A 24,249-nucleotide genomic window follows, 5' to 3' on the forward strand; every position below is an offset into this window, starting at 1 on the left:
GAAGTTGAACACTTCTTCATGTATTTACTGGTCATTTGTAGCTCTTCCTTTGAGAATTCCCTGTTTAATTCATGTGCCCTTTTCTTCATTGGGGTGTTGATTCTTCAGAGGCTGAGTCTTTTGAGTTCCCTGTAGATTGGGATCTCAATGGGTTGCTGGCAAAGATTTTCTCTCATTCTATGGGCTGTCTCTTGAGTCTAGTGACTATTTATTTTACTGTGCAGAAGCTTTTGAATTTTATCCCATTTGTACATCCTTTCTCTTGGTTGCTGAGCCATTAGAGTTTTGTTTAGGAAGTCATTCCCTATGCTTATCTGTTCCAGTGTATTTCCTCTACTTCCTACAGTGGTTTCTAAGTTCCAGGCCTTATATTAAGGTCTTTGATGTGAGTTGATAATGATACTGGGGGAGAGACAGGGATCTAGTTTCACTCTTCTTTCTACTGTGGATATCCAGTTTTCCCAACATTTGTTGAAGAGTCTGTCTTTTCTCCATTGTGTGCTTTGGACTCTTTTGTTGAAAATCAGTTGGCTGTAGCTCAGGGTATGGAAACTGCTACATAGCCAAGGTTGGCCTGTAACTAACGATTCTCCAGCCTCTGCCTCGTGAGTGGTGGGATTACAGAAACTTGCCACCATACCCAGCTTTATCTCCCCATGTCTTGAATCTAGGCTGGCTTTGTAACTTACTTTGGCTTGCAGAACATGGCAGCATTAGCGGTGTTCCAAGTGTAGGCCTCTAGAGGCCTTTTATACTTCTACTTTCTGTCATGGAACCCTGACACCTCTATGAGAATAAGCCAGAGGTAGCCTCCTGGAGGAAGAGAGATTGTGTGAAAGACAGTGAAATGGCCCAGACTGTGGCCATCCTATCTACACCCTCAAGCATGGAAGAAAGCTCACTGGGATAAGCAGCAGAGCTGCCATTACAACCCATGGTGGCTGTTGGTGTAAGAAGTTAAGACCAAAAAACTGTCCAGCTGTAGACTTGTCAGCAAAAATAAACATTTATCATTGCATTCCACTCAAATTTAGAAATTTAGTTTGTTACAAGTTTCACTGTGGCAGCAGGAATGGATTTAGTCAGGAAATTTTCAAAGCAGTTTATATTCATCACCTCTCAGTATTCAAAGGTGAGCATTCCCTCCGTTCTCCTCCCTTTTTCAAGTCAGTATTCCAGGCACACCGCTGCCTCGGCAGTGCTGGCCCAGGTGTCCTCATGGCACAGACCCTCCTTACTTTTGGATCACTGCTCAAGTGTCGCCTTCCAAGTGAGCCCTTTCTGTGCCTCTCTGTAAGTTCACTGCAATCAATGGTGAGAATGCACTTCAGGCTCCACCCCTGCTCCTCAGCACACACTTCCATCTGCCACAGGATGTATCTTCTCTAGTCGTCCCTCCTGCTCCAATGTAAATGCCACCAACCTAAGGATTTTGTCTACTTTGTTTATTGCTGTATCTCAGGTCTAGAATACTGCTTGGAACATATGAAACACTCAAATATTTGGTGAGTATTGAGTACAATCCTCAATGTACTGAGGAGGAAATAGATACAGGGTAAGATCAGAGTGTATTAGTGTCAGAGCCAGCTCTCAAAATCAGGCAGGCAGGATCCAGGCTTCCATAGTCTGGATGTGTCCACTGCAAAGCTGACAAATACATGTGAACTCGATAAACTCTTCACACCTTTGATGCAGGTGTCTCTCTCCAAGGCAGTTCTGCACTTGCTTAACCAAAGAGAATGTAATATTAAAGTTTCAGAAAGAATCTAGATTTTTGAGCAAGACCAGCAGTGAAAAACAACCCAAAAAAATTCTCATTTTTAAATTCTATTGGTTTAAAATTTTTTTTTTTTTTTAGTAGTACTGGAGTTTGAACTCATGGATTCACTTGTTAGGCAGGTGCTCTACTGCTTGAGCCAAGCCCCAGACTTTTTTGTTCTGGTTATTTTGGAGATAGGATCTTGCTTTTGGCCCAGGCTAGCTTGGGTCATGATTATTATTCTACTTTATGCTTCCTGCTGTTGCTAGGATGACAAGTGTGTACCACCACACCCAGCTTTTTTCTGATGGTGTCTTGCAAACTTTTTCTGCCTGGGCTGGCCTGGAACCAGAATTCTCTGGATTTTAGCCTTTGAAGTAAGTAGGATTACAGGTATGAGTCACCAGCACCTGGCTACTTTTTTTTTTTTCCATAAGACAGGAAGGGTTTCACTACAGAAAGCCTGCCTTACTCACAGACTTAATTAATGTGTGTTTTTTGAACAAGCATGGGTAAAACAAAGTAAATAAGAAAAATCAAAAGAAATTTCAAAGAGAAAGTTTTTTAATTCCAGTGTGTGTATTACACAGCTTAGTTGATGTGAAGAAGCTCTTAGTCTTATGTTATTGTCAATTTGTGTTTAAATCACTGTGTGATCTGCTGAGTGCTTTCCTGCCCTTAATTTTGTGAAAATCTGCCTTCCAAAAGCAAATGGTGATCCCCCAAGGTAAAGTGATTATGCTTAATTTAAATGATAAAGTGAACTTTGAGATTTGATGAAAGGCAGCATGTCCTTAACAGAAGCTGGGCGAGGTTGTGGGGAAATGAATCAAGCATCCACGGGTACAGCACTGAGCTCTAGGCATCCCGAGCATTCACTGGTTTTCTTCAATGGTGGTCTCCTTAACCCTTAGACCTGTGGATTCCAAGTCTACAGCATATAGCCCAGGCTGGCCTTGAAATTGTGATCTTCCTACCTCTACTTCCTGAGTGCTGGGATTACAGGTATGTTCCACCATAACTGGCTTCACTACATAACTTTTTTTTTTATCCATTTTTACAGATAATCTCAATCTAGCTCCATACTTGTAACTTAAAACCATTTCTTTACAATACTATTTTTTCCCTAGCACCACTGTCCTAAAAATTTGAAGGTTATACTATTGGATTTGTGTGTGTGTGTATTAATTTAATAAAATTAAATTAATTTTATTTAGTGACAGACACATAAATATTATTAAATTTGTGAATAAGTATAACTTAATTTGACTTTCCAGGACTGTCTGTATGAACAAATTTTCACACCAGAAAACAAATGACCTTTTTCACTGGTAGATTACAAGCCTGAATTTTTGTCAAGGAAGGATACTCATTGAATAAACTACCCAACATGTAAGGAAATACAAATTACGCTTAAGAGAAATTCCCACTTAAACTGGTAAGGATGAAAAATACTCAAATGCTGAGAAAGAAATTAGGAAGACTATCTTATTCATCATCTAAAAACTTAACTAAGGAGATGAACGACCTCTACAATGAAAATATAAAACATGGAAGAATGAAAGTGAAGAAGGTTCTAGAAGATGGAGAGACTTCCCAAATTCACTGATCAGCAAAATTAATATTATAAAAATGGATATCTTACAAGTGATCTACATATTCAATGCAATCCCCATCAAAATCCCAGTACATTCTTCACAAAACTAGAAAAAAAAAGTCCTAAAATTTATATGGAAGCAAAAGAGACCTGGAAAAGCCACAGCAATCCTTAGTAAAAAGAGCAAGGCTGGAGGTATCACAGTTCCTGACTTTAAATTATACTGCAGAGCCACAGTAACAAAAACAGCATAGTATTGGCACAAAAACAGACAAGTAGACCAATGGAATAGAATAGAAAACCCAGAAAGAAGTCCACGCTGCAGCCATTAGATTTTCAACAAAGTTGCTAAAAACATACATAGTTAAAAAGACAGCCTGTTAAAAAAATTGTGTTGGGAAAACTGTACATCCACATGTAAAAGATTGAAACCAGACCTCTAGATCTCACCCTGTACAAAAATAAATTCAAAAAATGTTCCAAAGACCTCAGTGTAAGACCTGAAACTTTGAAAGTACTGGAGGAAAATGTAGAAAACACTTGAAGATGTAGGCACAGGCAATGACTTCCTGAACAGGACTCCCGTGTCTCAGGAAGTAATGGGACGACTTGTCAAATGGGATTAATCATACTAACAGCTTCTGGAAATCAAAGGAATCAATTACCAGAGCAAAGAGACAAGCTATTCATCTGATAAGGGATTAATAAACAGAATTTATAAAGAGCTCAAAAAATTAAACACCAAAATAAGTAATCCAATTAATAAATGGGCAAATGAAATGGACAGTTTTCAAAAGACATAAATGGTCAATAAATACATGAATAAACATTAATCATCGGTAGGCATAAAGGAAATGCAAATCAAAACAATGAAACTGGGTGAGGTGGTGCATATCTGTTCCCACTACTCAGGAGGCAGAGATTGGGAGGATCGTGGTTTGGGGCCCCATCTGAACAAACAAAGTGGGTGTGGTAGTCCATGCCTGAAATTTCAACTATGCTGAAGGCGTAGGTAAGAGAATTATGGTCAAGGGCAACCTAGGTAAAAAGTATAAGAACTTATCTGAAAAACAGAAAAATAACTAAAGCAAAAAGGGTCGGGGATGTGACTCAAGTCATAGAGCACTAGCCTAACAAAAGCGAGGCTCCGAATTCAAACCCTATCACCACCAAAAAAACCCCCCAAAAAACAAAAAACCCTCAAAACCCAAAAAACTGCATTAAGATTCCATCTCATGCCAGTCAGAACAGCTAGGATGCAGGTGTGTGTGAGGGGGAAGAAGAAGAAACACTTATACAATGTATAAATTAAAAATTAGTGTAGCCACTGTGACAATCAGAATGAAAGTTCCTTAAAAAATTAAAAATACAATTACCATATGATCCTGCCATACCACTTTGGGGCACATTATCTGAAGGAATCCAAAGGTGTGTGCACAACAAAGACACCTGCACACCTATGTGTATGGAAGCAGCATTCACAATAGCCAAACTGTGGATTTAGCTTCGGTGCACATCAGCAGATGAAGGAATAAAGAAAATGTCTGTCTCTCTGTCTATCTATCTATCCTATCTGTGATGGAGTAATATTCAGCCATAAAGAAGATCATGTTAAATAAAATAAAGCCAGATTCAGAAAGATAAGTATGATACTTTTTCTCTCTTTTACAGAATCTAGATCCAAAAAGAACAGACATGAACAAAAAAGCGGTACTATCTGGGGGCCCCCAGGGGGTGTGGGAGGGGGAGAAGAGAGGGTGATGGGGGAATATAACCAAAGTATACTGTGTGTACATTTAAAATTTTCATAACAAAGCCCATTAAAATCATAAAACTAATAAAAAGGGAGAGGAGGATAAGAAAGAGTAATAATATGACATTATATTTGTGTATTGCAATTTTGCAATGAAACCCCTTATTTTGCACAACTGATGCACACTAATAAAAACACTGAAGTGCTGGGAGGTGTGTGTATGCAGGAAACCAGCATTTACATATTCTGCTGGTTTAGTATAATTTGAGAGAAATTTTTGGAGGAGAAGACAGGTACCAAAGACCTGAAAGGTATGTATGCCCTTTGATGTACAGTCTATTTCCAGGAAATTCTACAAAGAAAATAATTAAGGGTTTGAAAAAGACTTAGCAAATATGTTTATCCAAGCAGTACTCGTCACAAGGAGTTGGAAACAGTTGACATGTCAAAAGGCAGGGATCAATTAAGCTTCATGCAACCCCAACTTGACTATGTTTAGCCAACTGTATTTTGGAAGGATGTTTACTTTGGTAAGAATTAGAGCATGGCAATCTCAGCTTTGTTAAAAAAAAAAAAAAAGTCTGCACAGAGAAGATTGTGAAGACTGTTAACAATGGGTTCTTCTGATGGGTACACTGTGTTTCTTTTTCTTTTGCTTGCTATTATTTTCTGTTTCCTATATGGAATATACATTGCTGTCATAATTTTTAAAACCAAACTATTTTTTTTATTAAGAGAGAAAACTAGGGCTATTATAGCTGGGCTACAGGATACTGCTGAATAACAGTTCTCATTTGTGTCTTTGACATTGTCGTCCATCCGTCCTTCTGTGGAATACATCAGATATTGCTTAGCTCACTTGCTGTGCAATCTGGCAGAGAGAAGAGGGGAATCCTCCTGGTTTAACTGCTATGGTAACTGAAGACTTGACAAAAAAAAAACCTACAATTAATTTAGTCTAGCCCTTTTTATTTTACGAAATAAGGAACCTGACAGAGGCCCAATGGAGGGAGGATTTACTTATGGTGGAAAAGTTAGTGGAACAACTACAATCTAGACTTCAGATTCCAAGCCCACTTATTCTCAAGAAACTCTCATCAGTGATCCTGGTTGCCAGGCTGGCTGGGAAGGGTATATAGCAGCTCTGCCACAGGAAAATCCAAGAGAACCCCTAACTTGGTTAAATAATCTTAGTTGCACCTGTAGAACCAGAATGAACTCCCAACTGTCAGAGGAAATAAGAAAAATGCAACAGGAGAACTGAGTGTCTCATCTTAATTCTTCTTGGAGAATACAGATTTGGAAACAAAAAAGTTTCTGTGATTAAGTCACTTATGCTGTAGGTTATTGTGTATGACAACTACTTGCAATATATACTTTTTTTTTTGGCTGTACTGGGGTTTGACCTCAGGGCCTCAAAGTTGCTAGACAGGCAACCACTTGAGTCACAACCCCCAGGCCTTTTTTGCTTTAATTATTTTTCAGATAAGGTCTTTTGCTTTTTGCCTAGGGCTGGCTTTAGAACTCAATCCTTTTACCTATGCTTCCCTCACAGCTAGGATTACAGATGTATACCACCGCACCTCTTGTTGATTGAGATGGTGTTTCACTAACTTTTTGCCCAGGCTGGTTTTGAAATGCCTCCTAAGTAGCTAGGATTACAGGTGTGAGCTACTGAGTCCAGCAATATATCTTTAAGTAACAAAATATTTGGTATATTTATGGTAGATCCCTAGCTCCTAACAAAGTAACAGTTGTATGGCTTTTTGTATATTTGTTTTCTTCCATGTATAAATAAAAAAATATGGATAGGGAATATTAGCTGTTCTCACAATGTGATATGCCAACCTTGAGGTTAGAGGTATGGGTAGGGGTCCCTGAGCCCCCCCCCTTCAAGGAGTCTGTGAGGTTAAAAATCTTTCATAATATGACTTTTTCCTTGTTGCAATTTGCACTGATAAAGAAAAGCAATGGAGGGTAAAACCGCTGTCCCCTAGCACAAATCAAAGCAGTGACACCACTGCATAAGTAGCTTTATTCTTTGTGGCCCCACTCTCACGTTAAAAAGAATGTCCTGATGCAATAGTAAAAATTATGAATTATATTAAATCTCCACCCTTTCAATGTATCTGTGGCTAAGTAAACACGAAGCACTTCTGCTGTATACAGGTACCATGGTTGTCCAGTGGATTTGACTATCCAAATCAAAAGCACTGTACAATTAAATGAATGGTAAGCTAAAATAGCTGCATATTCCATGGAACACCATTTAACATATTTTTGAAATTAATTTATTTTTGAGACAGTCTCACTATTTGCCCAGGCTGGCCTTAAACTCACAATCCTCCTGCCTTAGCCTCCCAAGTGCTGAGATTCCATACCTGGCTGGAACATTACTCTTGCTTGATCAAACCACTAACAGGTAAATCAGGGTTATTCCTATTTAAATATTTGGCAGAAATTCTGTCAAAAATGTAACAAAGTAAGACTGTCACTTCCAGGAAAACAAATGACAGTATGTGTTACTGATGATAAAATTCCAGCTAAATTGTGGAAAATCCTGTCTGCCACAGTAAGCATGACAGTTGAAGACTTTTCTAATGAGACAGATGAGGACATCAAGGAATGTTACTGTTTGATATTATATATTACAATATGTCAATGCTGGGAAGATCCATGTTATACAGTAAACCACCAATTTCCAAATGTCATATGTTTGATTAAATAAAATCATGCATGCATATAAGATCCATTCAAAAAAATGTAAAATACACCAATGAGTTTTAATGTAACAGAGTAAGAAAAGCATACTGATACTCTTTAATAAAGATCCACTTTGCAACTAAACTCTTAAAAACTACCATTTGTCAAACATTAGTGTGTTATCAAATAACATCCCTAAGGGTCTGGCAGAGTGGCTCAAGTAGTAAAGCGTCTGCCTAGAAAGTGTGAGACCCTGAGTTCAAACTGAGAACCACCAAAAAAAAAAAAAAATCCATGATTATCTAAAAAAAAAAATTATTTTAATAGTTTAAAAGTATTTTAATAGTTTAAGTATATGAGTGTGAGGTAAGATTTTCTTAATCTTCTTAAACCAAAATATTGCAACAGATTAAAAGCAGAAGCAGGTGTTTGACTCCAACACATTAGTCTTGCAAAAATGTAAAATAATGGCACTATTAGAATAACTATTATCAACAGCCAGAAAATAAGTTTTGTTGAAAAGGTGAAGAACTTGGAATCCTTGTGCATTGCTGGTGTGAATGTAAAGTGGCCCAACCACTATAGAAAATAGCATGGTGCTTCCTCAAAATATTAAACATACTCTTACCTTATAGGCTAGTAAATTCCATGCCCAGAAGGAACTCCCAAAGAACTGAAAGCAGGGACCCAAACAGATATTTGCACAAAAATCATAGCAACATACTCACAAGAGCCAAAATGCATATGCAAACCAAGTGTCCACTGACAGATGACTGGATAAACAAATATTTATGCATGTAATGCTTTATTTTAAAAAGCTAATTATATATTTAAAAAACGGTCCACTTTTAATTTCTTGTAAGTGTGGCCAAATGGAATCCATATAAATGTAAGTAAGCTCTTAGGTCCTGAGCAATTTTTGACAGGTAAAGGGGTTTGAGACGGAAAAAGTTTGAGAAACAGCTGTCTGATATTAAGATTTATTCTCTCTTCTTACATCTTTATTACGGGAAGACCTTCATTTGTATAGCTTCATTTGACAGTTAAACACTTCCAGCCTGGAGACTAGCCTAAAATATGGTCACACCCATCACATTAACACTTCATAATTACTACTGTCCCCTGTATGCACAATAACCACAAAGACCGAGGAACACAAAGCAATGGCAATGTACAACAGAACACTGTAAAAACCTTAAATGCTGATACTCCAAAGTAGTTTCGTACACATAGGTTAAAAAAAAAAAACCCACACATTTCTTTTTTCTGTTCAACATTCATTTGGGTTTATAGTTTGGGGCAGGTTCAGGAACTGGGGTGGTGGCGGTACTGTTTCTGAAAACCAGAGCGTCCGTGCAAAGAATTTAATTCTCTCACCATCTTGCTACTGGTCTGTTGCAGAGGGGTGTGGCCAGGGAGCTAGGAAGCATTCAGAACAGGAGCCACGGCTGCCCAAAACCCTGTCCAAGCAAGAATTCTGGGCCATTCATTTGCTCCGGCAAGAAGCAGAATGGTTTATGGGGAGGAAGAAAATAAAAAGGAAGTTGGAAAGCATGAACGGAAACAAAGTAGCAAAACCTAAGCGGCTTCGTGCGCGCGTATTAAACGGCTGGCCCTTTGATAATGTGCACCAGCAGCAAAAGAGAATTTATTCCTGAGTCCACAGCTCTAATTAGAGCCGCACTCTAATGCCAGCTCTGCAGTTCTGGGTGGGGGCGAGACGAAAGGGATTTTCGTATCCGGCCCATCTTTCTAAAATCATTCATTTCGGGCTGGGTTTATTCCCAGTCTCTGACTGCGACTCTGACTGACTATGACTTCCCAAACAAAGGGGGAAATGGATGCCCTCCCGAGGCAACCGAGGAGGGAAAGGTAGCCCCAGGTTATGGCGCCAGGTGTCCCTAGGGAGGGTGATCCCTGCAGATTGCGGGGAGCGACAGTCCCAGGAGCTGGGCAAGGGTGCGCAAGGCTGCGCCAGGACACCTGGCGTCACCGAGGCAGAAGACCCCGCCTTGTCCACGGTCAAGGTTAACCCGCGCACGGGAGGTACCTGTGGAAGCCTCGCACGGCTGAAAGGCACCGGGTGATCATGGGCAAGCCGAGAGGCCGGCAGCGGCGGGCGCGTGGTCCTTCGGTTTAGGGGTGCGGGAGAAGGGTGGTGGAATCCGGGCGCCGGGGAGCCGAGAGGAGGAGGCCACAGCAGCGGCGACAGCGACGGCGTCCAGCCCTGCCAGCGCCCTCCCACGTGCCGCGGCCCCACGCCGGGGCCCACTGCGGCCCCGCCCCTCTCCCGCCCCACGCACAAACCACGCCCACCCCTGTTTCCGTCCCGCCCCAGACCACGCCCTCACCCTTGGCTCAGACCACGCCTTCGCCTCCGCCCCTCTTAGGCCACGCCCCAGGGGCGGATCCGACGAGACCCCAGCCGCCCGAGCCCAGCGAGCAGCCGAGTGGGCCGAGGGGGCGGCGGCGACGGCGGGAGAGCTGAGGAGTTTGGGCGACAACCGTCAGGGCTGCCATCTTCAGCCGGGCTCCAGCCTCGAGGACCAGGAGCTGGGCTGAGCGGCCGACGCACGCTCGCGGGCCCATAGCCGTCGTCTGGCGTCCCCTAGCTTGGTAAGGGGCTGCTGTCTGGACAAGGTGCGTCTCCCGCAGCCCCAGCCCGAGGCCTGCACCGCGCACCCACTGCAAACCCCGCGTGGGCTGAGGCTAGGCCTCGGTACCCGAGGGACGGGGGAGGGAGGCCTGGAGGGGGAGGTGGATGTGCTCCCAGCAGGGAGCAGGAGAAGCTGGAAGAGGTTGGGATGTCTCCCCTTTCCCCTCCGCAAACCCTGAACCCCATTTTGTTTTCACCTTCTGCTCTCGGGCCTTGTTTAGTATTTGTGATAACCCCATAGCCTAGAGGTTCCGCTCGCTTTTAAAGAAAGTACACGACTAATAACATCCTAGCGGCGGTACCACACCCTGGCTTTGAATTAGGGAACCTGGGGAGCAGATGGATGATGCGATTTAGTGGAAATAAGCCGCTGGCCCTCCGCCACCGTTTGGATGCGATAGTATTCCATGTGAATGGACATGACCATAAGCTTCTAGCTTGTCCACGAGAGCACAGCTCCGCGGAGAGCTCAGGTCGGCTTGTAGTATCCATAGGTTTAGTGAGTGATTTTTGACAGGTCTGTTGGTTAGCTAGAAATGTCATTTATCCATAAAAAAGACTTAATGGTTGAACAACCTTTCTAGAGTTTATTTCGGTAGCAAATAACTTTCAGTAGGTGAAGTGTAAATTTATAAATATACTTAAAATTTTATCTTGAAACAGAGGCAGATGCTTATTGGGATTACCTTCTGAGTCAGCAGTATGAAATCCCCCTTAACTTAGTACGAAGGCCTTTTTATGGGGAGGGGTTCTATATCTATATCTGTACTTCTACCCTTTTCTGTATAAGATACAGTGAAAAATTAAGCTTATGTTATACATGTTTTGAAAAATATTACTGATGCAAGGTTTAACATAGTCTAATACTACTGGTTTTAGATTAAGATATAAAATAAATGTCTGTAGCAATGCGTTGTGCTGTTCTGACTTTCAAAAGAGAAAAGATCAAGGTAATGCAAGTTTTTTTGTTTTTTACTTTTATAACTTTCCTGGCTGATTCTTTAAAATAACTGAGCTCAGTGTTTTCATTTTTTCTTATCAAGGAAGTGTTTAAGTTTCTAAAATGTCATCTATCAAGCACCTAGTTTATGCAATTATTCGTTTCTTACGGGAACAAAGTCAGATGGATGCTTATACTTCTGATGAGCAAGAAAGTTTGGAAGGTAGGCACCTGTTCTGTGTGTTCATTTGTGTTATATGTATGTATATATAAAGACCAAAATAGCTACAAGCTATTTTGAGTTTATGATCCATTATAACAAAATCACAATGTTTTGTTGATCTTCCAAGGGAAGAGGCTTAACTATATATCTTATTTCCATTCTCTGAAGCTTGTTTTAATTAACAACAAAATAAGAGGACTATTGCTCATTTATTGAACAATTACTATGTTGACAGTATGTCACTCCTGGGGAATTTTTTTCTTCACAGCAAGTAAGTTAGATTATTCCCATTTAGCAGATGAGAAAATGAAACCAGCTGATGTAAATATAGCTAATCTGTGACAAAGCTGAGATATAAATCTTAGTTCTGAAAATTTTGTTTTCTTTTTGTAAACTGACAAAAGATTCATTTAGAAATAACACATGAAAATACCTTAGTCATTGTACTATGTAAAAATCTAAGTAATTATACCATTGGTGAGCTCTGACAAGTGCCTGTTTTGGGACTTGAAATGAGATTTCTTCCTTATTTTATGTGAGTTTTAAATATTGGATTCTGTAATCTCAAGTTGAGCAGGAGTTGGATGACTGCATCATGCGTTTCCTTGATACCATCTTTGTGCTTCATGTTTATTCATTATAAAATTTAAATTCAGTATAACCATACCAAGTGAGAATTCTGCAGATGGGCTGCTGGAAGATCAGTGAAGCTAGCATTGTTGTGGTCTAAAGACTTAATGATTGCATTGAGAGTACATTTTGGGAGAGTACATTTGAGTTTGAATTTCCTATCTTGAAGCTGCTGCTCTTATAAACAGAACGCATCTATTAATTTTGAGTAATTTCCTTATAAATATTCTTTAAGGAGGTGAGGATGAGAGTTTGCACTAATTCTGCTTCCAGTCTGGTGAGATGAGCTTTTTTCAGGTGGCAGTGAGAGAGGAGCAGGTGACGCACAGTTGGAGAACATTCCAAATCAGTCCATCTCATATTAAGGTCTTTTTGTTCTCCTTGCCGGTCAGACTGTATGAAGATAAAGGTGGTTGGTTATCTAAGGAGAGTGTTGATTGTGACTGCTCTGTAGCAAACAGATAAATGCAATCATTTTGTAAAAGATGTTTCTTGTTGTTCTCATCAAAGGCAGTATAATGTTTTTAAGGACCAGAGAGAAAATCGAGAGTATTTTAAAAAACCAAGATGTTATGTCCTATTTTTAGGATGGTATTCAGCCAAAAATATGTGCCCTCAGCTGTTTGTTATATATGGCAGTCAGATATGGTGCCAATTGTTTGTGACTGACCCCTATTTTTGACTCTCTGAGTCTAATTTAATTGAATATGAAATCATGTGGAGGTGTCTGCCCACCTTCAAGACATTTAAAAAAGCCCTAGGGAAGAAGTCTCTGTTCTCACACCAGCTTTGCCACTATTATAAAGCTGTGTATCATCAGCTTTGAGTCTTGTTATCAGAGTATGTTATCCACATTGGGTGGGGTGGCACATGCCTATAATCCCACTACTCAGGCGGCAGAGGGAGACAGAGATAGGTTCAAGACCAGCCCAAGAAAAGTTAGCTTGAGATCCTGTCTGAAAAGCAAACCAAAAAAGCAAAAGGACTTGGGACATGGCTCAAAGGTAGAGCACTTGCCTAGCAAGTGTAAGGCCCTCAGTTTTAATCTATGACATCTGCTTCATTTTTGACCGTATGGTCCCTGCTCACTGTTAGTGTCTCAAACCACTACTCCTCTCATAACTGTTAGCAATTGCAGTATACTCATAGATAATTCTTCCAATTTCCTTGGCTCTCAGTTCTTGACTTTTTCTCCTCCAGTGATCTCAACCAGTTGTTCCACCCTTGGTCTGTACTTCTGAACTTGAGGTGATTTTGCCAAGTCTGGAGATGTTTTGGTTGTAACTATCTGGGGGCTGGTATTACTGACAAGTAGTGGGTAGAGGTCATGGGTGATGCTAAACATGCTGCATGGAGCAGCCTGTGACCACAAGAAACTATCTGATATAAACTGTCAGAGGCTGAGATTGAGAAAGCCTTCCCTAGACTTTATCCTCCTATAATTGCTACCTGATGTATTTCACTTCTTGACCACTACTGCTTGTCTTTCTAGCTTGCTCCCCTCTACAGTCCATACCCAGCAAATCTCAGAACCCACTCATAGCTTCAATCTATTGATCTCTTACTTTTTCCTTTTTTCCCACTCTTCTTCTTCTCCATCTTTTTTTTTTCTTTTTTTTTTTTGATGGGAGGATTTGGGAGTTTGAACTCAAGACCTCATGTTCTCATGTTTGCCAGGCAGGTGCTCTACCCTTTGAGCCATGCCTCTAGCTGTTTTGGCTTTCACTATTTTTTTTGGATAGGGTTTCACTTTTTGCTGGGGACCAGCCTTAATGGTGATCTTCCTATGTATGCCTCCTGCATAGCTTGAATTAAAGGTGCCTGCCACCATACCCAGTGTATTGTTGAGATGGTGGTCACACTAACTTTGGGCTGGATTTGAAATGCAATCCTCCTGATCTCTGCCTCCCAAGCAGCTGAGATTACAGGCATGCATCACCATGTCTGGCCCATCTTAAATTACGTGATTGATTATTATAATCATTCCCTTATATTTCCTTCCCTTTCTTTCTTGCAAAACCAGACCTTGCTTAAATCCAGCTCTCTACCTACTCTGTGTCCACATCCATGTGGCTATATATGATGGAACAAAATATACATCTATTTTTTTCCTGCTTTCCTTTCTTCTTCTTCTCCTTGCCCTCCTTCTTCTCCTTCTTCTTTTCTGGTGGTACTGGAATTTGAACTCAAGGCTTACGCACTTGTTAGGCAGACACTCTACTGCTGAGCCATACCTTCAGTCCCAAAATATACACATTTGCTTACTAGTCCTATTTGAATTCATGACTTTGAGCCTCTAGCAGACATTTAATGCTACTAGGGAATCACACTGTTTGTTCTACATCCATTCATACCTTTATTCTCCTAGGTGATCATTTTTATACTTTCTCATATCTCTCAGACCTCCACACTTCCTTCCTGACTTCACTATTAGTTATCTCCTTCTCCACCAAGAGAGTAGAAATAAGAAAGTAACTCCCACCAACCTTCACTGCCCATCTACCACCCACCCTGCATCAACACCCACATCCTCTGCCTTCCTAATACAGTACATGAACGATCTATGTTCCCTTCTCAATGGAACCCCTCTACTGTTACATGAGATCCCATCCCATCTCTCCTACTCCAAGTCATCACTCTAGTTATTCTACCTTAACCTCCTTTTGTCTATATCATCAGAGTTTCATTCTCTGCCAGATCATTTCCAGATCAGTTTCAGCAGAACATAAATTTTCAACAAGTCTTGCTATGTAGATTAGGCACCCATCCTCCTGCCTCAGCCTTCAAGTGCTGAGATTATAGGTGTGTTCTACCACACTTGGATTTATTTTTCCCTTCTTTTTAAAAATTTTTTTAATTTTAATTTTTTTTATTCATATATGCATACAGTGTTTGAGTCATTTCTCCCCCTTTCCCCCACCCCCACCCTTACCCCCACCACCCCCGCCGTTCCCCTCCCTCTCCTCCCTCTACCCCCTTGCTACCCAGCAGAAACTATTTTGCCCTTATCTCTAATTTTGTTGAAGAGAGAGAGAGTATCAGCAATAATAGGAAGGACCAAGGGTTTTTGCTAGTTGAGATAAGGAGAGCTATACAGGGAGTTGACTCGCATTGATTTCCTGTGCATGTGTGTTACCTTCTAAGTTAATTCTTCTCGAACTAACCTTTTCTCTAGTTCCTGGTCCCCTTCTCCTATTGGCCTCAGTCGCTTTAAAGTATCTGCATTAGTTTCTCTGCATTGAGGGCAACAAATGCTATCTAGTTTTTTGGGTGTCTTACCTATCCTCATACCTCCCTTGTGTGCTCTTGCTTTATCATGTGATCAAAGTCCAATCCCCTTGTTGTGTTTGCCCTTGATCTAATGTCCACGTATGAGGGAGAACATACAATTTTTGGTCTTTTGGGCCAGGCTAATCTCACTCAGAATGATGTTTTCCAGTTCCATCCATTTACTTGTGAATGATAACATTTCATTCTTCTTCATGACTGCATAAAATTCCATTGTGTATAAATACCACATTTATAAAAAAGCAAAACCAACAAATAATCTTGCCAAACTATGCCACCCCAAACTGCTGCCTAATTTTTTGGCTTCCTCGGCAGCAAAACTATTTGAAAGAGTTGTGTATACCTGCATTCTCAAATTTTCTTTTCTTCTTAAAACCATTCCTATTAGGCCTCTGCCTCTGTCTGTCCTCCATCCACACTGCTCTCATCAAAGTCATTAATGATTTCTGTGTTGTTTAGTTCAATGGTCAATTTTCAGTCTTTATCTGACTTACTGGTTGTCGTTAATAAGGCTGATGGTCATTCCTTCTTCTTCTACCCCCTATCCTTTTCCCAGCCCCCAGGGTACCTCCTAGTCTCTTGGTTGCCTTCTTATCTCATTGTTTGTTCTTTCTCTCCTTTGCTGATTGATGCCTCTTCTTTTCCCTGACCTGCTCTGCCATGGTCCACCGCTTCATTCCTTTCTCTGCATAATCTATAGTCATTATTATGCAGCTTGTTGGTCTTAAATAACCTGAGTTTGTGTGCTGACATTTCACAGATTTGTGTCCCTAGCCAAGACTGTTCTTCTGAACTCCAGATTTGTATATCCAACTGCCTGCAAGAAATCTCCACATGCATGTCTAATTGGCATCTCAAAGTCAGCATTGCCAAAACCAAATTCCTGGTCCTCTTACCTAAATTCTCCCACAACTTTCCTGTCTCAGCTATGGCAACTCCAGTTCTTCCTTTGCTTGGCCTAAAAACTTGCATTTCATTCTAGACATACTCTGCAACTAATTATTCAATAAATCCTGTTGTTTTACCTTCAAAATATATCTGGAGTCTAACCACCTCTTACCAACTCTACCGATAACACCCCTGGTTAGAACTAAGTATCTCCTGCCTGATTTTCTGTGAAAGCCCCTAACCTATCTGTTAGCTTCTATTCTTGCTCCTCTGACTATCCAAACACAGTCACTAGTGATCTTTTAAGAATATGTTACCAGATTTTATTTTTTCTCCACTCAGAGTCTGGCCATGACTCCTCATGTTACTCACTGTTTAAAGCATCTATATATTTTGGACTTCTGTGACATGTTGTTTACCTACTGTTCCTCATTTGATTTCAGCCAAGTTAGCTTCCTCACTATGAGTGCACTAAATCCTTTTGCCTAAGGGCTTTTGCTCCAGCTGTTTCCTTGACCTGGAATGGTTCTCCCCCATCCGCCACCACAATGATAACACATCCTACAAGTGTTAGTTAAGTTTCTTTTCTCAAGGATCCCTACCCTGAACACTGTTAAATCTGCAGCTGCTTCCTTGCTGAGCTTCCACACTCCCCATCCTACTTACCTGTACCACTTGTTTATTGTTGCTGGCTTTTGTTTGTTTGTTCATTTGTTTTTAGTACTGGAGTTTGAACTCAGGGCTTCTTGCTTGCTAAGCAGTTGTTCTATCACTTGAGCCACACTTCCAAACCTTTGTTTATTATTTATAGTCCACCTCTCCATCCTCTGCTAGGATATAAACCCTAAGAGGTTGGGAATCTTTTCTGTCTTATTCACTGGTATGTCAAAAGAGTCTGACCCATGATAGGTGCTATTTGTTGAATTGAATTGAGAAATTGAACCCAGTAATCTATCACTTAGCTGGTCTGTGTCTTGGTTTCTGAATCTATTAGGTGGATATATCTGTCCCCCTTCCCATCTAATGCATTTGTCAAGAGAAATACAATCAGCAAATAGCAGGTACCGAGGGTGTGGCAGCTTCTGAATGCAGTGCCATACAGATGGGGGGTGGTATTACTGAGCTTTCCCTTGTCTTTCTCTCCGCCCATATCCTATATATCACATTTCTTCAAATTTTTATGACATTTCTGAGTGTGGCCTCCGAAAAGGAGGATCTAATATCATAATACCTGTTTTTATAAATGTGAATATTGAGGTAAAAGTAAGTTGAATTATTGTACCCATGTCATTTAATTGGGGGGGGAGTAATAATAATGAGAAGGCCTGACTTGCAAGGCTAGATTCCTGTTCTTCTCAACTCAAAATTGTGTTTTAGTTAGTGATATTGAATTGTGCTTAGTGTGTGTCAGATTTGTGTATGAGGGTTAGTGGCAGCAGAGATAAGAAGCTGGACTGACTACCTCAACAAGACAGCATAAAAAAATCCCTTAGTCACCGTGCCTGGACTTTTCATTGCTGTCAGTGTTCAGCTCTGAAGTTCCATACTCTGGTTTTTGGTTATTTGCTTGCTTGGTTTGGTTATCTTGATCATTTATATGTCTGTTAATTAATGTTGGTCTTTCTTTTTTTTTTTTTTTAGTGTGGGGAAGGGAAGTACTCTCTTCCACAGATTTGTTTGTTTTTACTTCCTTGGAAATTGAAGTCATATACAACTTCAGTTGCAGACAAAGAAGCCAGTAGATTCAATTTATTGAGTATCTACTATTTTTTTCAGACTCTGTGAAAAGTGAAAGATGACGTAGGCCCTGTCCTCAAGGAGATGGCCTAACATGAGAGACATACATTTAAGCGTACATCACAGTGTGATATGTACAATAATAGAAACAGACATGCTGCATGGCACAGTAAAGGAAACAATCTGATTCAAGAGGGAGGATGGTCGTCAAGAATAAATAGATACATGTGCATACATGTATTATTATTTTAAATAACTGTCTTCATGGCAATGAGAACAAATTTACTTGTAGCTCAAATGTGCTAAGTGAAAATTCATCTGCTTGACAGAAATGAAAAGGAGAAAGCTGTGTATCTAGCCCCAGTTGCTCAGGAGGCTGGAGGGTCCCTTGGGACCAGAAATTGAAGACCAGTCTGGGCAAGAAAAGAAAAGAAACAGAAAGGGAGGATAGGGATGGGTAAATAGACTATTTTCTACCTAAAAGATACTCTGGCTTCTTGTCACCAGTAACTTAATTGCTTATTCAGCCACCTTTCTAAGAATTACTCTGTAGCTAATGAAAGTAATTTTAGTAGTATTCCTTTTCTGACAGTGTTAATTTTTTTCAGGACCCAAGTGTTACATAATATATCTTTTAAAGTCACATAGGTACAGGGCTGGGGGCACAGCCCAAGTAGTTGAGGACCTGGCTAGCAAGCATGAGGCCCCAATTTCAAACCCTTCCCCCCCACCCCAAGGTTACACAAAATGCAGGGGAATCTGTTTTGTATTGTCTGGAAGCACACTGGATATTTTTTAGTGCCTTTTAAAACTAGAGCACTGTGCGATTGAAGCCCCCAGTCCTTTTGCTTTTAGTTTGTTTTTCAGATAGGGTCTTGTGCTAACTTTGCCAGGGCTCAAATTTTGACCCTTTTATCTCTGCCTCCTGAGTGCCTTGGATTATAGATGTGCTACCACCACATCTGGTCCTCAAGTCCAAATCTTTTTTAAATGCCATTTAAACTGCCTTGTCTTCTAATGACAGACATCCTTTCTAACATCTTCCACTATGTAGTTGAATGCAGTCTGTACCCTTGTGCCCTTGCCATCCCAACCAGTTATCTTGTCCTACACCAAAAATAGACAAGGCATCTTTCACTATTTAGCCTGCTACATGTTTTACTTACTGTGTTTGTCTTCCTTCTTCTATTAAGTATAAAATTTATCAAGTAGACAGTGATTTTTTTCGGTTATGTTTACTTCTGCTTCTCTAACTTCTTAGAGCAGCATCTTACATATCGTAGGCACTTGGTAAATTTGCATGCATGAATGAATTTTTAAAACTGACCTACCTTTCTGTAAGTATACCAGGATTAATATTCAATGCTTCCTTCATGCCAGGCACTATGTTTCTCTTGCTGTTTTTTTTTTAAATCTCTATTTCTGACATTTAGAAAATATAGAGTATTTAAGTTTGTTCAAGGCATGAAGACATGGTGGTTAATTAGATAGGTATCTGGGAGTAAGTTGTTTATGACTTGCTTTTCTTTCTGATAGCCTTCAACAAGGATATGATGTAATCTATATACTTAGAAATTATATTCTGGATAATATTTATCTTTTGGTGAAGAATAAGAAGCCATTGTCTTTCCTCAATAGCTGCTCTCTAAACACAGATCTCTATGCAGCTAAACCCATTAGTTTTCCTTATGTCCTGTGTTCATAAATACTGATTTACCAAGTCTTATCAGGAAAAAAAGAAAAACATTTTTTCTTTTTTTTAAGTTGTTAATTTTTTTCACCAAGTCTTATCAGGAAAAAAGAAAAACGTTTTTTTTCTTTTTTTAAGTTGTTAATTTTTTTCACTATGGAAATTTATTTCAAGTTGCAATTCAGTGCTTGGAGACAGTTTTTAAGATCACCCCAGAAGATACACACCTAGCAGTTTCTCAGCCTTTGACGGAAATGTTCACCAACTCCCTCTGTAAGGTACGTTGTCATTTTTTCATTAGTGTCTGATGTAAGTATAATGACAATTTTATGTTGGATTCTTAATAGTTGAGGGTCCAAGTCTACAAGTAATTAATTTCTTCCTGGGTGTATGAGAAATGGTTTATGGATCTGTAACTTAGAATCTGAAATAGAACTCATTTATGTGCTTTATGTTTTCATATTAGTAGCCATTCTCACCTTCCCACCTTCTTTTGTATTTAATGATCTATCTGTATTGACTTTTAAGTCCTTTACACTATGAGCATTTTTAGATTTCTAAACCATGGACACAAGTTAACAACAAAAGCTTAATGTCTAGAAAGTAATCATGCAGAAATAGATTCATCTGGAATTGAATCATCATTTCTGAAGCAGATTTCATCAAATTTGGTCATTAGTGGGGCTTAGTAAAACAGAAGGGTTCAGAGTCAGTGTGAAAAACTAAAACTGAAACCCAATTTTTCTGATCCCAGCTTCCAAGTGCCTAGCATGTGCTGGGCCCTGAGCTAGATCCCCAGCACTGCCCAAAACAACAAAAAAAACCAGGTCTGAAAAAATTTAAGGTTAGTGGCTGTAAGACCCCGGGATGGCCTCCAACATGTTTTTTCATTACATTTTGGTGCTTCGTGAAATCTTATAGTTATTCTAGGTCCATATTTGAGCTTTAGAACATAATGAAAAATTCAAAAGTGATATTGACACGTGAAATATAAACTTCAGCTTAGAAGGGACATTGTTGATAGTACTATATTTATATATTTACCTAGATTCTTCAGGCTCTGTTTCTAAGACGTTTTGGGAAGAGGTTTGTAGAGTAGTTGCAGTGAACATGGTAATTTGGCAATAAACTACTCCTTCCTTTAATACTTGGGAAAAGAATAATGCAGTTATGCATTAGGTCAGCAAATGGATGAATTCTAATTCTGTGATGAGATATCAGGAGATATTGGCATGTCTTTCTGTTTCACATTAGAGACCTCTCCTTTTTCTTCCCTTTGGTTAAGGTGGACTGTGATCTTTTCATTGTCTGGGCTGTGATCTTCTTAGAAAACTCTACTCCAGTGACTGAATATGTCTAAGACTGAAACAGACTTTCTTTATTCTCAGGTTCTTGAGACCTGGAGTTGAGACAGCACTTGGATTTGCTTAGTCTTTAGCTACTATCACCATTGACTTAGTTCTAAAGAGATAAGAATTTTTTCTTAAACTTTCACGAGTATCAATTGACTTTTACACTCTTGTTTGACTAAATCTCTTTTTTCCCTTTGTGCTGTATCTCTCTGATTACATTTAATTGTAAGAAACTGATTGTGTACTATTTTTAAAATATAGTTGATTGAAACTGACTCCCTAGTACATCTGCAATAGTGTTATTTACAGTGTCATCATCCTTCACTAGTCCTATCAGACAGCTGTGACTTTATTCCATATGTGTTTGTTAACAGAGGATGGCAGAATAAGTCTAGAAGTTGTCTCACCTAGTGTCCTTAAATGCTGTTTTGGTCATTTTAGTTTTAGTTTATTGCTTTTCTGTCCTCTGTCCCCTAAATAAATTTATGCATATGCTAAATGGACTCATTCCCTTTATTCAAAGTATGTAACAGTTGCCTCCACATTGTGAATGGCTCAAATTTATTCAGTGAATGTGAGAAATGTTTTTCAAAATATAAAACTGTGGCAATTTCATTAAAATAGTTAAGAATTTAGAAGAATAATTTATCTTCCATTTTTCAATATGACTTCCTTTATTCTCAGGAAAAATGGTCATTATTTAATGACCCAAAATACTTACATTTTTAAAATTTATAAACTGTTGGCTTGTTGGGAGATTTACAAGGAAACCCTAAAAGCAAGTACTGTAGGTCAGTAATTTGTCTTTGAACCTGAGTATTAAGGAAGGACTTCTACTTATGAAAGTTCCATTTGTGTCTGTACTTTTTTTATTCCAGTATTTAGTGCTTAGGAAAACTGATAGGTAGAGAACAGCTTAAAAAAATAAGGCAAGATCTATATTCTTTGTCAGTGATTCTGCTCTTGTGAATATTTGTACCTAATTTGTAAAGTGTATTTCCAATTTAGATCTATCAATTTTATTGAAATTTTAGTGGAGACAAAGGTAATGGTAGATATATTTTAAATCTAATACATGGGGATAATAGCTACAAATTATGCTTTTTTTTCTAAATCATAGACTTATTTTGGCCTTTTGAGCCAAGTTAAAAAGCAATGCAAATTTTTAAATGTCTTCTAAAAATGGAAAAATACATTGTGTTCCCAGTGCTGTAGGCACCTTTGGTTTAAACCTTATTAATGCAAAAGTGGTTTCAGGATGATAGCAGGTGCCAAAACAAAAGTTTTATCCTGTTTTTCATCTTATAATGAAATTAATATGTACTCATTATTTTCAAAAATTGTACAATATAAAGAAGAGACTGAAAGTTTTACTCTCAAATACTACTGTTGTTAACCTTTTGGTTTATACCTTTCTAATTTTTGTTTTAAATCGCTGTGCATGTGCATTTGTGTGTACATATTTAAATAATAACCATATTATGTTTTCTTTATTGATAAACTGTGCTTTTGACTTCATAAATATTTTGCTTCAAAAGTTTCACTAATAGAAATAATACAGTGATTGTGTTTCTATTCCTATTCATTATGTACAAAGTCCATATTTTGTTCATGAAATGGAATTGCTGGGTATAGAGAAATCAAATAAAAAATTTCATTCACACTTAGTGATTCTCACCTAGAAAGACTTACAGACCAGACCCTAATAAAAGTATATGAGAGAACTTTTCCTTCATTTCTTGTTATCACTATTATGTAGGTGTTCGATTACATGAAATGGAATTACAGATCAGTTTCTAAAATGTGGGTAATTTATTGTTACTTCATTTATAGTGTTCTGGGATGACTTTTTAGGTAGCTAAACAGAAGTACATTGATTTTTATTTAATTTCAGAATGACATTCTTCCTCTTTCAAACTCAGTGCCTGAAGATGTGGGAAAAGCTGATCAATTAAAAGATGAAGGTAAATATTTCATACAGAAATCACTTATTTAGTAAGGCTTTTTGAGATAGTGATGAATTGACATGATTCTTGTTTGCACTTCTAAGACTGGATTATTAGAAGTCAACATGGCTTTTTGTGAAGGTGAAATGAGTATGATGGGTAAGAAGCCTGGAAATACAGAATGGCTTGTGGGCAGAGGAGATACGGCCTGCATCAAAGGAAGCCAATTTTTTATAAAACTTGCAGAACAGATCATTTCAGGCTGTTTATTTGTCACTGCATCTGCTACTTGTATTCTAGGATTCCACATTCTTCTTTGTGCTTAGAGAGAGGAAATTTTCAGTATTATTTCAATTTCCATATTATTATCCTTGGTAGTGATTGAAAACCAGTGAATTCCTGGTCCTATTTATAGGTAGAGAATTATTGGAGAATATACTATGTTCAGAAGCAATACATAGAACTATTTTTTGATGTAAATCATTTGATGTTTTAAAAGGTAGATATGGAAAAGAGTATGCTTTTCTTGTTGCTGGGGCCTGGTCATGTTCTCAAATATACACCTATATCAGTGTTTTTAGTGGCTGTGTAGTGTTACGTGGTACTGTTACTTGCTACCATGAGTTTCCTAAAACAGATAAGTTTATAATCCTAAGCAACACTGTCTTTGTTTTGTTTGTTCTGTTTTTGAGAGAGAACCATAATTCCATCAAAAAAAAAAAAAAAAAAAAAAAAGGTGTTTTTGAGACAAAGTTTCACTATGTAACCCAGGCTGGCCTAGAATTCACCATGGTCCTGCTTTAGCCTCCTGAGTACCAGGATTACAGACATACATCACCATTCCTAGTCTTTGTTTCCTTGCACAACTTGGTGACTGTCTTTTAAGGTGATGTGTTTCCAACAAAAAGATTTGTCTTAGTTTTCAATTTATTATTTCTTCTAAAAAGCAATCGCCATAGTTCCTTAAGTCTGAGAATAATATGGCTTCCTAAATTATATGCAAAATAAAGCAACAACATGATCCTCATTATCAGTTGAGTTGGAATATTCCCTAAAGAGTTTGGATTTAAACTATGAGATACAAGTG

General features: G+C 39.0%; 2 protein-coding genes across 9 annotated transcripts in view; one reads left to right on the top strand and one right to left on the bottom strand.

The window, feature by feature from the left end:
• Nln (neurolysin) overlaps positions 1-10,082 on the bottom strand; it is a 103,395-nt gene extending 93,313 nt beyond the window's left edge. For 3 of the 5 annotated variants that reach the window (XM_020165924.2, XM_074077385.1, XM_074077387.1), the window contains exon 1: positions 9,863-10,080. In XM_020165924.2, coding sequence (XP_020021513.1) covers positions 9,863-9,903 — 41 coding nt within the window. In that variant the 5' untranslated portion in view covers positions 9,904-10,080. Of the gene's footprint in view, positions 1-9,862 lie in introns of all 5 variants that reach the window. The other 2 variants (XM_074077386.1, XM_074077388.1) reach the window with 2 other exon arrangements.
• A 128-nt stretch (positions 10,083-10,210) lies between these two features.
• Sgtb (small glutamine rich tetratricopeptide repeat co-chaperone beta) overlaps positions 10,211-24,249 on the top strand; it is a 45,342-nt gene continuing 31,303 nt past the window's right edge. Inside the window, exons 1-4 of one of the 4 annotated variants that reach the window (XM_020165930.2) lie at positions 10,211-10,452; positions 11,512-11,631; positions 20,039-20,142; positions 23,111-23,180. In XM_020165930.2, the coding sequence (XP_020021519.1) occupies positions 11,532-11,631; positions 20,039-20,142; positions 23,111-23,180 (274 nt within the window). In that variant the 5' untranslated portion in view covers positions 10,211-10,452; positions 11,512-11,531. Of the gene's footprint in view, positions 10,453-11,395; positions 11,419-11,511; positions 11,632-20,038; positions 20,143-23,110; positions 23,181-24,249 lie in introns of those variants that run through there. The other 3 variants (XM_020165927.2, XM_020165929.2, XM_020165928.2) reach the window with 3 other exon arrangements.

The sequence above is a fragment of the Castor canadensis genome, chromosome 6 (genome assembly GCF_047511655.1).
Source record: "Castor canadensis chromosome 6, mCasCan1.hap1v2, whole genome shotgun sequence".
Taxonomy (NCBI): Eukaryota; Metazoa; Chordata; class Mammalia; order Rodentia; family Castoridae; genus Castor; species Castor canadensis.